Below are 14,083 nucleotides of genomic sequence, written 5' to 3'. Positions count from 1 at the left end.
ATAGAAGTTGTATGATATGAAGGTAATTAACATTTGAACTTGGTGATTCCAGACTCCCAGCTTTCAAGAACCTTGCTCAGAAAGTAAGCGAAATGCAAGAATTTGGTGCTTGGTTGCAACAGAGTACACCTGAACAATGCGTACCTCAGTTGTGGGAGGAAGAAAAGCAGATGAGTCCAGTAGGATCCGCGATGTATCGTCTTCTTGTGATTCAGGTATTTATCTTTTAGATAAGTTAACCAAAATGTACGTAGTCCCATACATACACCAAACTTTCTGCCGATGTTCAAAAGTTAGAATAACATCAATTTCAACTATTTCAATTGAAACAGTCTTTTCTTTAAAAAAAAACTTCAGCATTTTATTGGTTATGTATTTATACGAGAGGATAGATAAAACAGACCCCTGATGAAGACCGAAATAATGTCGCCAGTGGCTAAGTGGTAGGGAGTTCACCTTCGATACCGTGGGATCCGTGGTTCGATCCAAGTTCGCGCCAGGGGATGTTACGATGAACAAACACTTTGTGGGGGGTTTTCTCGGGATTCTCCCATTTTCTTTATTACACCATTTCATTCATTCTTACCATCACCGTCACCTTTAGCCTACACGGCTTAACCGTGCGACATTAAACTAAAATATTTCATTTTTTTTTTTTTTTTTTCAAAAGATCGAAAATTTTTAAAGATAATTTAGTACAAATGTTTTTGATTAGCTTTGAATTACAAATATAAAGATCAGTTCCAGAGAGACCAAGAAACTAACTCTGTAATAGTTTCTATTTTCGGTTGGGCTTATAAGATTTTACTTTTAACCAATCTGTATTGTGTGAGTACAGTCAACTCTAAGATTGCTATGAATCAGTTGTACAGAATGAAATTGGTGAGAAACATTTTATAATGTCTAAAAGAAACTTTCACCTAAAATAAAGAATAGCTTTCTTTTGAAATTTTGAGAATAAAACTAAAAGCAAAATTTTTAACAGTGATTATTTAGGATTTCATTTATAAATTCACGTAGTACGCTAATTTGCATATTTATTTGATACACTATTTTCTATCCAACAGGCATTCCGTCCTGATCGTGTAATCGCTGCTGCCCAGCTATTTGTATCAACTGTGCTTGGAGAGAACTTCATGCCTGCGGCAGAAAAGGAATTTGATTTGGCACAGATAGTGGAGACAGAATTACGAGCCAATGTACCAGCGTTGCTGTGCTCTGTGACAGGCTTCGATGCATCTGGACGAGTGGATGATCTTGCTGCAGAACTTGGTAAACCCATAGCAAGCATCGCTATAGGATCAGCAGAAGGTTTCAACCAGGCAGATAGAGCCATTAATTTGGCAGTGAAATCTGGAAGGTACGGAAATAGTTTGATATCCGATTTCTGTAAACATGGGTTTGTAGTATTGAGCGTATTTCATAACTCATATATCTTCGAAATCCTGAATGCTCATCAGAAATAGTTCAGACATTGTGAAAGGAAACGTGGTGACTCAGTAATAGAGCGTTTATCCGTAAAAATAAATAACTGAAAAATTCCACTAATTCATTATGATTCACTACAACCTTCATTCGTCCTCTAGCCTCAGGATAGAAACATTAACTCAAGATTTCATTGAATTTCTAACTTTCAGTTGTGCTCTACTTCAGTATAGTGCTTTTGAATTAATTATATGGACTTTGTTAAAATATAAATTTGAAGATTAAGAATAATTCCGTGAATTTCTGAAGTTCAAGCTGAAATAAATTTTTGTGAAATGAAAATTAAAAAAGAAAAAAAAAAGTAGTCATGATACGAAGTAAGTGTCAATTATTTACGAATATTATGACGCAGAAGGCACATATTCACAAATTTAAAGAATTACAGACCTGTAAGGTGTCCATATGATGTACAAGTTTCATCAGTGTTTCAGAAGACACTTCTTCCTATGTCATGCCAGAAACAAATACCGAGATGACTGGAAAATCTTCCAACCTGTAGGAAACTAAAAATTGCAGTAAAATCATGTAAGAAGTGTTTATAAACATTTCGACCATGTACGAATTTTCATGTGTGTTCATTTCGCAGCTTCATTCTGAAATATTCCTGTACTCATTGTATCATTCAATACTGCAGATATTGACTACAAAAGTATAGGCTTAGCATAATTGATTCATTCATTTTGAAATGGCTATATTTTCAGAATTATTATATGTACCACATGAAAGATACATGAAGAGAACTACAAACTCTCCAAGTTTATACACCCTCTACAAACGTTCAATATGTGCCCCTTTGCTGACATGACACATGTCCAGACATCTTTTTTCTTGCTTTCTCTCCATTTTCAACATGTATTAATCTCGTACTGCCACACTGACACATCCGATCGGAAAGACAACGGACTCGTGCTGCCATCTGGAATACCGTATTTGCGCGAACATAGGCCACACTTTTTCTCCCTAAATTTTGGCTTCAAAAACATGATGCGGCCTATAATCGAGATTTTCCCCCTCAGATCATAAATCGTCAATTTCAAAATGACATGTACACGTATCTTGTGGGTTGAAATGAATACCATTACAAGTTTCTGCATTTACTTTTGCAAACCATCAAAGACTTAAGAAGAAAATAATAATAATAATAAAAAAAAAACTTGTTCGCAAAAATTGCCACTTTCATTGGGTACCGGTAACACCTTACACTGGCACAAAAAACACTCGTATACTTAATACTTTTATTAATAGGAATACGTATCTTCGTTATACTGTATATATAATATACGGAATATTTATGTATAGTAACTGTTCTTTAAAAAAAAGAAAAGCAACTTTGTTCGGCAAAACCGTGTCTGCTTGTTTGTGCACACCAAAATCAATCATAATCACTTCCCACCATCTCAGCATCACCAGCTTCTGTTTCTTCACCCTCACTAGACGATTCAGAATGCTGCTCAGAGCCACTATTATAAAGAAGGTCTCTTCATGAGTCACTGTTAGTTATGCGGGAATTAAAGAAGGGAGGGAGAGGGATGCATCTCTAAGTACTGCCTAATTTAACTTCTCGTAAATTTAGTACTGCGGCCTATATTCGAAATTTATTTTTTTCTGTAATCTCGTGTCAAAAGTTTAGGTGCGGCCTATATTCGTTTAAATACGGTACAAATTACAAACTTGGTGAGTTTATGGTTCTTTTCATATATCTTTCATGGTGCACGTGTAATACTTTTGAAAATAGCCTTTTCAAATAGAATGAATCATTTATGCTAACCCTGTATATAATTTAAAACACATATTATGTACAAAATTTCAAGTTCATACTGGAAAAATATATACACATACAGCCAAATATCAACCAGATTTTGATGAAACTACCTAAGGACAAAAGTGTAGTCAGATCCTTGTCAGCATTTATATACGGGTCAATCCAAATGAAATAGACCAATTTCCAGGTCAAAGGTTGCTAACAATTTTTACCTAAGATTGTACCACATTTAGGGAGTTGAAAACGGGTATTCATTTATTTTTTAGCCGCGCAGGTTTGTTTGTGGCTGCCATTTTGTATAGACGCCTGAACGTATTTTGCACTTTTCAGAGGATACCGTTAAACTCTGTAACTTCATAGGTTTTAAAGATAATGAGTTCAAACCAAAAACATATGAAAGATAATGGGATGGACAACAGTCTGTGTTCTGTGCGCATTGAGACGTACTTCAGAACGTCGAAAAAAAAAGAAGCTCTGAACATTGAGGTTGGAAACCTAGAAATGGCCATTTTGGAATGTACATTTTGAAATGAAATAAACAAGATTCACCTTCAATTCTTTGTCTGCATAGAGACTAGATAGTAAACAACGTCCCAGACAAGTTTCAGATCTGAGAACCTTATACTTGATTTTTTGGAAATTTTTAAACTGTGCAAATTTTCGAAAATCGTGTGTTTTCACCATCAAATATCTCAGGGAGAACAGAAGTAAAAAATCCCAAATTTGCACAAAATAGACGATAGTTGTGCAGTAACAAGTGAGTCAAATTGCATCCTGAGACTTGAGTAGTTTCTGAATTATGAATTGTTGCAGTGATGTGAAATTCACGATTTTAAAAACAATAGATGTGCAGGCTTTGTGTTAATGTAGTATATCAGAAATACAATTTATCAGAAGAAATACAATGTTTCATCAGAAGAACTGCAGTCAAACAGCAAGAAATTCAAGATTTGCTACTTGTGAAAGAATTAATAATACCAGATCATATCATGGATTTGTACCTCTGACGCAAACAGAAATCAGATGTTATGAATACTCACAATCAGTTGAATTTACTGATTGTAGTACTTCAGTACTTCCAGAACGTAGCATGATGTCATTTGCCCCTAATGATACCGTAGCCTGTATTTGACAGAAATGGGAGATTGGGGAATTGAAGACATCAGTCAGGAAAATAACAATCTTTTCGATCACTTTTTCCATACCCATATCCCAAGAACCTCTTTTAAACTATGTACGAATGACAAAGTGTGGGTGCCAATCACTAAGGTTCGCCGGAAACTCACACTTAGAGTTCATAACCCCTACAGGTCGTACTTTCAACCTCAGTGCCAAACTCTGTACACAAATTAGTCAACTATTTACCTCACTGATGTCCTAATAGCAATGCTGTAGGTAGAAAAGAAATAACAGACGACTCGTTTTTTGCACAAGATTCATAAATTCATAAATTATGCACACTTTACCCATTTAACATTACTTTCGTGTTATTTTGACTTCCGCTACAAAGTTTATATATTCACTCCAATGGCGCTTCATGATATTAAGTCCCAGTGAAGAAAACCCTTATAACTCAGAAACTACTCTAGTTTCAGGGATGCAATTTTACCCACTTGTTACTGCCCAAGTATCGTCTATTTTGTGCAAATTTGTGATTTTTTACTTCTGTCCTTCCTGAGATATTTGATGGTGAAAATACACGATCTTCGAAAATTTGCAGTTTAAAAATTTCCAAAAAATCAAGTATAGTTCTCAGATCTGAAACTTGTTTGGGACGTTGTCTATTATCTAGTCTCTATGTAAACAAAGAATTGAAGATGAGTCTCATTTATTTCGTTTCAAAATGTACATTTCAAAATTGCAATTTCTAGGTTTTCAGCCTCAATGTTCAGAGCTTCTTTTTTGACCTTCTGAAGCACGGCTCAATGTGCACAGTACACAGAATATTGTTCATTCCATTATCTTTCATATGGTTTTGGTTTGAACTCATTATCCTTAAAACCTAAAAAGTGACAGCGTTTAACGGAATGCACTAAAAAGTTGAAAATACGCTCAGGCGCCTATACAAAATGGCCGCTAATACAAAACGTGCGCGGCTAAAAATAAATGAATACCAGTTTTCAACTCCCTAAATGTGGTACAAACAGGTAAAAAATTAATAAAAAACTAAATTTTGTCAGCAACCATTATTGGTCGATTTCATTTGGATTGCCCCATAGTGTAATTACGTAGTTTCTTTCAAAATCCGATTGACATATATAATGTATGTATTCTGTAGATAACTTGAATTTCAGTATTTAGTAATTGTAAGTGTAAGAATATTTGAGAACGCAGCTTCGTAATAGATATGTCTACATGTAGATTGACAATTGTTGTAACATCTTCTGGAGACTTAAATGTGACTTAAGAAAATACATCTTTCACTGAAAGAGTGCTTTAGTACATAGAACTAGTTGGCTAATTGTAAACGTGATTTGAAGATTTTCAAGACACCGTGATATTTTTTCCTGGTTTGACAAGAAGTAAATAAGTCTTTTGAAATATTGCCAAAAATTAATCATCTCATGGACGCTTAGCAGATTAATGGCTGTTTTAATTTGATTTGAGAATAGTTCTGTGAAATTTTGAACTTTACTTAAGTATTTTTAGTTACGTAGTAGTAGTAGAGATGAACTGCAGTAATATTTTTATATTCCCTATCATGACGTAATATATATATACTATTGATTGATTTATTATTTTACAGATGGGTACTACTAAAGAATGTGCATTTGGCTCCTCAGTGGTTAGTACAATTGGAAAAGAAACTCCATAGTTTACAACCTCATGCTAACTTCAGGTTGTTCCTAACGATGGAGATAAATCCCAAAGTTCCAGTGAATCTTCTTAGAGCTGGGCGTATCTTTGTTTTTGAGCCTCCACCGGGCATAAGGGCCAATTTACTCCGTACTTTCAGCACGGTGAGTTGCAAGTTACATTAAATATTTATTTTAATTCTTGTTCATTTAAGTAATTAATAATAATTTATTTTTAAATCCTTGTTGCTAAAACACATTTTCTATATATAGGTTCCAGCATCGCGCATGATGAAAGCACCTAGTGAACGAGCTCGATTGTATTTCCTTTTAGCATGGTTCCATGCTATTGTTCAAGAACGTCTTCGTTATGCACCACTAGGGTGGGCAAAACATTACGAATTCAATGAATCCGATTTGAGAGTTGCGTGTGATACGTTGGATACATGGATCGAGTCGACAGCCATGGTAAGTTACTTTATATTTTTATTTATGTAATATTGGAATGCGTATATTTTATTATATTCACAAATTATTATATATTGTCAGTATCCACGTTATTAATTTTTGTATGAAAAATACGTCTTATTATTCGTGTCAGTTTTGTAAAATTTCAACATTTATGTAAAATACGTGTGGATAAAATTTTAGATGGTGATATTGCAACTATATGGAACGAAATTGCTTCTTTGCATAAAAGTGCTTGTGGCATTTCAATCTTTCCACAAACCAGGATTCCTTAACCTTAAAATCTGTATACATAATGCATGTGAGAATTATGTCTAAATGGTTGTGACAGAAGTTAACAACTCAGTATTTAATTCTGTATGAAAACTCTGGTCCCAAATTCAGAACAGAAAGTAAAGTCAGGCAGGCATATAATGACTGAGAGCTAGAAGTAGTCAGATTGACTGGACACTTAGCTTTGACAAACATCAGCTTAACTATTCGCGTATGCTAACAACTAGCAACATCAATCCGCTACGGAGTAGTCTAAATGATAGTTCAAGCTATAAGGAGAGGAACTGGCGGACTTTCTCAAATTATTTACCTAGTTGCAGACTGTAAAATGATAATTGAAGGCTATCTTTGTGGTACGATCTCTTGTGTTAAACTATAGTTACTATAGCACCACGTGCAGGGTCACAATATGCACCTTCAAGTCCACAATATATACGTTGTATTACCGAATCACTTCAGTTGTTTAAAGTTAGTTTTCAACTTGCCGTGAACTAATGACTAGTGTATTAACATTTGTTTAATTTGGGTAATACTGTTTTCAGTTCTACTGCTTTTTGTATGAGTCTCATTAGTCAGTACAACTCTAACTTCGTTAGATGTTGTGTTTTTAATAAAATGCTTCAGCTATAAACTACCACTTTTGAGTTGCAGTCAAGAAAGGTGCGTATAATAGGTAGGCATCAATCAATCTGTGTTTTGTCCAAATATGGTTCATAATTGAAGATAATGCATAAATTGTGCCACAATTCTCCAAAACAAATAAAAATAGCTATTAAAAGTGAAGGAAAACATATCAAATATTGATAATTATTTGGTATTTTTAAACCTCATATATTCCGGATATTCATGTTCAGTTTCGTAAATTAGTTTAATAGCTATTAATTTTGACTGGTGAAGGTATCATTTTCCTGAACGAAAGGAAAAAAATAAACCTGGAATAGCAGTCCAAGAAATAATCCTAGAGTTACAACATGCACGTCAATGTTGACAGGAATAAAGTCAACGAAATATCGCACTTTTTTTTTTCCAAATGTTGTAACACACCACTCAAGTACACAAACTTTGACTTTTATAGAAAATAATGCGTTAAAATGCATAGCTTAATGTCGTATCAAAATATTTTTTTTATTCTAGGGCCGTACCAACCTACCACCAGAAAAAGTTCCATGGGATGCTTTGGTTACTTTGATGTCCCAATGCATCTACGGAGGGAAGATTGACAATGATTATGATCAGCGACTTCTGGTCTCATTTTTGAGCAAGCTCTTCACACCGCGCAGCTTTGAAACTGATTTTGCACTCGTTGCAAATGTCGATGGCACTCCCGGAAAACATATCACCATGCCTGATGGTGTCAGACGTGATCACTTCTTGCATTGGATTGAGGGATTAGAAAACAGGCAAACTCCATCTTGGCTTGGACTGCCAAATAATGCAGAAAAGGTTCTTCTTACCACTAGAGGTAAGTTTTCATTAACTTGTTATTAGTGTGTTCTGCTTATTTCTTTCGGTTTTTAGATTCATTTTTAGACAACACACTATCACCAGAGAGAAATACTCATTGTACGTAAGTCTGTATCTTGACCAAAATTGATTTCTAATACGTATTGAAGTAATATGTATTTATAGTGGCCCAGTGTAGAATGTTTGAGTCAGATACAAAGACTCACATGTTCAATTCCAACTCACGTAAGCTTGTATTAGTGTTTGTCTTCAAGATTTTCCTCATTCCTCGTTGTTCTCTCAGCCACCTCTCATTGTCATTTAGTCGCGCTTATGTTTCATCATCTTTAGCCTACAGTGCTTTGTCATTGATATTAAAGATTTCAGTTTTGTATATAACAGAAAGCAATGCCCATAATAGTAACCTTAAGTACATGTTTTGCAAGGAACTATACTTGAACAGCTATTTCAATCATAGTTATATCAGTTCATTCTCATAGAGACGTACGATTATGATCACACATCAATTTGTGTGGTAACATTTTGTTATTCAATTAATCTTTAAAGCAAGAATGTTGTTATTGCTTTTTCTTTTTGCGTGTTAAATCAGTGTTTTGGTTTTGACCTAAGGTGAAAAGAATAGAAGGAGCACGTGTAATAATAATAGTGGGTTAAAAGTTTGCCTATTAGACATAAGTAAACGTTTAGTAACACATAATACTACAAATAGTCGGCCACATGATGACTTAACAATTATGAAAGCGTTACTCCTTAATGTTACTAAAACTTTCTGAAATTAATAATAATAAAGTGTTGTGTGTTAATTTTGCTAGTCTGTGCTGTTATTTCGTAATGATAACTTTATTCTCGAAGAGGGTAAATAGTCCTCAGTGTTTATGGTCACATTAAAATTTAAGAAACCGAACAAACTGTGATATTAGTCTAGTTACGATCTTCGAAAAGCTTGGAACGAAGGTAAACAAATCTTTAAATACACACTAGGTATTTGCTGAGCAAAACTATATTTTCATTAAAAATTAACTATGTGTTACAGTTTCACTAACTCTTTGGCTTCATCAGACACTGAGATCCAGGATAACTGTACAATCTTATATACAGCTGAGAGAACTTTCTTCTGATTGGCTCCTGGCAGCAGCAAATCCCTTTCAAGTATACTTATTTCATATTTTTATATAGATGCTTTCTATTGTTGCTTAATTTTTAATGAAAATATATAGTTCTGCTCAGCAAATACCTAGTGTGTATTTAATTATATACAAAGCAAAGCTTCTACTTACGAAAAAACAAATCTTGTATTAAATGATGCAAGTATACGGATAAATTTAATTTTTAAAAGTACTTAAAAGTAAAACCGTAATGTTTGGAAGTGTATGTAACATTGCATAAAAAAATAGAAATTATTTGTGTATTGATAACTAAAATGCTAACTCACGTAATAAGAAGAAATTTTGTGTGTAAGGTGCTAACGCGTGACATAGTATTTTTGATCACTCGCCTTTTCTAGACACTCTATATTCTCATCCACGAATACGATTCCATGTAAGAAAAATATAGTTGCTTATAAATCAGTATAAACACTTCTATACCTGTGAACAGCGTTTGAAAGGAAAGTAAGTAACGAGAATTTTAGAGTATAACTGTGGGTATAATTTCTAATCATTACTAAGATCTTCGTGTAGGATTTCCAAGTTTCTTGCCAGAAATAACTTAATGCCTTTTCATGATAGGAACTGATCTTGTTGGAAAGTTGTTGAAAATGCAACAGTTGGAGGATGATGATGAGCTTGCCTATTCAGCCGAAGAAGGTTTGGATCAGCCAAATGAAAATGAGACTGATGGTCGTCCAGCATGGATGAGAACTCTGCATAATTCAGCAGCTACTTGGCTACAGTTACTTCCTAAGTCTTTACAGGTACTAACTTCTCTACATAGTCCTCTGGCTAACCCTACAACAGCAAGATTATTAACTAAGATAATATCCACGAATCAGTTTCCGTTTTCTCTTGCGGTCTGTATTTGGTAATAAACCCGCTCCTTATAAAGTAAGGCAAGTTAGAGCAGTATACCGTATAAAAGTGAAAACTTAGCTGTTATGGTTCTTCTCCAGTGATAATGATAGTTCAAAATGGCGTTGTATCTACAAGTAATCTCCATTTATTTCAATGCTTTAAGAAAATTATATCATTTTGTATAAGAAAATAGTGATAATTTACTCATTTTTCGTAATAAAATAGGTGTATTTGGAATTTAAGTAAAAATTTTACTCCTGAGTTTTGATGATTTGATTATACGATATATATATATATATATATATATATATATATATATATATATATATATATATATATAATATTCAAAATTGATGAGTGGATAAGAAAACTTTTGAACCTACAGCAGTCTTGAAGGAAATATATAGAAAATTAAAAGTTTGGAATGATGTTTTCAGTAATCAAACCCGACACCATGCAAAATTTTCTTTCTGTTTCAACTTCCTTATTGTTCATTGTTTTGATAGACATGCCATTATGCTGCTTCACTCGTAATTGAAACTCATTTCGTCCCATGAAATGGAAAAGTTGGTTGTTTATAAACTTGAATAGCAAATTTTTAATCAAAAGAATTTAATGTGTAATGTGTTGCCTTTTATCATTAAATGAAAATTTAGGAAATATTTATTTACGTAGATATTTTTAATTACGAAGATATTTATATGTCCCCACTCTAATTTGATTTGAGGAAATTGTGTGCATATCACTTAATTAAAATCCATTAAGACGGAAATAACACATTGACAAACTACTTGGTGATAAATTATATTTCACGTATGCATTTTTCTACTTCCAGACCCTGAGAAGGACAGTAGAAAACATTAAAGATCCATTGTACCGTTACTTTGAGCGTGAAGTGAATTCTGGAGCAAAACTGCTGCAGGATGTAATACATGACCTTGAGGATGTAGTACTAATTTGTCAGGTATGTTTAATAAAGTTGAATCGTTTAGCTTCTAATATAAAAATGTATATGTTATGTTCCTTTACCTCCCGATATACAATTCACAACAGATGTTATTAGGAGATTCTGCTTAGTAAGAGACCAATGGGAATAATAAGTCAGTTCTGTAGTGTGAATATCATTAAAACCGGTCTGGTTATGAGAAAAGAAATGATTAAGTTGAGATCTCAGAACGACATTAACAATAGATTTCGGCAGTTGAGGTTATTTAATACTCATAATTGGAAGTCGAAATAGATAATGTAAAGTTAGTTGTCTGTTCCATAATATTCAGACTTCTCCAACATGCCACCTCTTTCCTTAAATCCTTAAATGTATCTACTATTCATCCGTCTTTCAGAGAACATCATCTTCCTTTTCCAACTCCTATTCATTGTTCTCGAAGAGAAATTACGCAAAGGTCTAATTCTACATTTTTTTTTTTTTTTTTTTTTTTTTACGGATTCTTATTAACTTGCTCTTATTATATTTGCGAAGTGTTACATCTGCTATCGAATTAATGTTCACAACAACCAGATATAAATTGAAGGACAAATTTATGGCCATAAATTAAAGACATTGTGGAATTTCGTATAAATTATTAATGTGAAGTGTTTTTGTAAAACAAGTGAATTGACAGGTAAGGGCTATCAAATATCGAAAGTAAGTCATTGAATACTTTGCACTAATTGTTCTTTAAAAAAAAAAAAAAACTAAACTTAAAATAGGATATGTAAAAATAAGGATCCGGTAAAACAGTAATAAAATGATATCGATGCGTTCCTAACGATGAAGGAAATATTCAATTAAAGTAACAAACAAGATAAGGCACTTGTCTTATAGAGTCGTCAGTTCACTGACTGACTCGCAGTAGAAGGGTCGTTTTTTGTGTGTCAGTTCAAGAACATCTATTGAGGTTTGTGGTCGTATACGGAAATACCAAGAATTTTTCATTATATACTAGTTAAACCTGCGCTCTCTACACAGCGCATCATTCGCATATGAGCATAAATCTCCTTATCATTCCTTACAACATCTGTACATGCCCCTTTACAGACACAAGTGAAAGACGTATTGATTAAAAGAAAGCCAAGGGGCATCATAAAGGGGAGACTTTTTTCGATTATTTTTTCTCAATATCTCGCACCGTTTGCAAGATTTGAGCCTGCTTCCGGTTGGAGTTTCTAATTCATGTATGACCAGTGTTTTCTTTTTTCTTGCATGCAGTATGTAATAAGCAAATACATTACATACACAATTAATTATAATGTCAATTATATATGGTGTTCATTGGGCAAAACACTCCCAAAAAAAAAGGTTCATCTTAGACTGGAGAAATGGTTATCCTTCCTTTTCCATTATTATTTGGCCATGAAACAAACGCCTGAGACATATACAACCCCTATATACAACAGTGTGGTGTTGGAATGTACATTGCTTAGGATGTGATGCTTTAGTTTTTTTTTTTTTAATTTCAACACTTCCAATGTACCCGTAAAAATGTAATAAAGAAATAGTGCCCATGTTTTTTAAATATTCAATTAGAACTGGACAATCTACATGAAATTTGCAATGGATCAGTGAAAACGTCATCTTTCTAGAGCCTGTAGTTTCCGAGATCTCATTGTCGAAAGTATTGGACATAAACATATAAACGTAGTTTAAAAGAGCTCCAAAGATGGCAGCACAATTCATTTGCATTTATTTCGGAGAAGGCTTGTTAAAGGCAAAGGCCTTTGAACAATAATTTAAAAGGATAAACTTTCTGAAAAATATTTCTTTAAGTAATTTATTTAAAGTACACTCTTTTAAAAATATTTGTCTTTGTTGTAAACGTGAAATCACAAATAACCGTAAATCAAAGGTTTGAAAGCTAAGGTTATAGGTTAGAGCTCAGTCACTCGTAATTGGTACTGTAGCATTTTAATAGATAGATGGAATCGGAAGAGAAGGAAATCTTATTATCACATTCTAAACTCATCCCATCCCTTCTAATCTTCACAATGGACAAACAAAGAATTTCGTATATCATGTCATTTATATAAGAGCATTTTTTTGTTTTGCTTATTTTTTAAGGATGCCAAGGAAGAGGTGAGTTGTGCCTCAAAACTTTACGGACACTATGTCTTTAGGATTTTCAAAGTACTAGAATTTGTGTACAATTAGCAGATACATATGAATCTTATCGTATGAGTTAGAAATCCTTATTATTAGGGCATGGTGGATTAGTGGCAGAGCGCTTGCCTTCGGTGCGTGAAATCCCGGGTTCGATCCCGGCCAAGTAAGTGTGTGGTGGACATGGACGTGCCCGTGGGTTTTCTCGAGGTACTCCCGTTCCCTCTCACTTTCCACCAATTCTTCCATCAACATTAACTTACCTCAATCATAGTCTTCCTTAGTCTAGAGGAAATAAGACGTTAAAGTTATTATTTACGCAGTTTTTATTCTGCCGTATTTCCTTTTATTTTTCGGTTTTTATGTTTCTTAATATTGTAATTATGATTTACTTTTTGTTAATTTCTTTACTAATTTTTATTTTCAGAATTTTTCTCATTTTATTCCCTCGCTCACCTGTATTCCTAGGAATCTACTTATTCCATTAGTTTTATCTTCCTTTACTCAACTCCCATCTATTTACAGCTTAATAACTTTATTATGTCATCACGTGATTGTAATTTCAATTAGGCATCCATCTGAGCGCTTCTGAACTTTTATTTATGTTCTTTTTCTTTTCTTTTCTTTTCTCTACTAATGAAACGTTTTAGCTAGTGTTGTTTTCACTATTTTCTGGTAAGTAATTCGCTGTATATTTTTAACTTATTTTTATTGAATGTTTTTTCGACAG

At 33.6% G+C, this 14,083-nt stretch overlaps 1 protein-coding gene across 4 annotated transcripts in view; it reads left to right on the top strand.

Annotated features, from left to right (window-relative positions):
- The window catches only part of Dhc64C (dynein heavy chain, cytoplasmic), a 213,896-nt gene that overhangs the window by 181,311 nt on the left and 18,502 nt on the right, over positions 1-14,083 (top strand). For all 4 annotated transcript variants that reach the window (XM_081771898.1, XM_081771899.1, XM_081771895.1 and 1 more), the window contains 7 exons: positions 53-215; positions 1,068-1,360; positions 5,994-6,207; positions 6,316-6,510; positions 7,918-8,245; positions 9,975-10,159; positions 11,092-11,220. In XM_081771898.1, the coding sequence (XP_081628024.1) occupies positions 53-215; positions 1,068-1,360; positions 5,994-6,207; positions 6,316-6,510; positions 7,918-8,245; positions 9,975-10,159; positions 11,092-11,220 (1,507 nt within the window). The remainder of the gene's footprint in view (positions 1-52; positions 216-1,067; positions 1,361-5,993; positions 6,208-6,315; positions 6,511-7,917; positions 8,246-9,974; positions 10,160-11,091; positions 11,221-14,083) is intronic.

The sequence above is a fragment of the Thermobia domestica genome, chromosome 9, assembly GCF_964235325.1.
Source record: "Thermobia domestica chromosome 9, izTheDome1.hap1.1, whole genome shotgun sequence".
NCBI lineage: Eukaryota > Metazoa > Arthropoda > Insecta > Zygentoma > Lepismatidae > Thermobia > Thermobia domestica.
The sequence above is the reverse complement of the archived record's forward strand: the minus strand, read 5'-3'. Positions and strand labels throughout refer to the sequence as shown.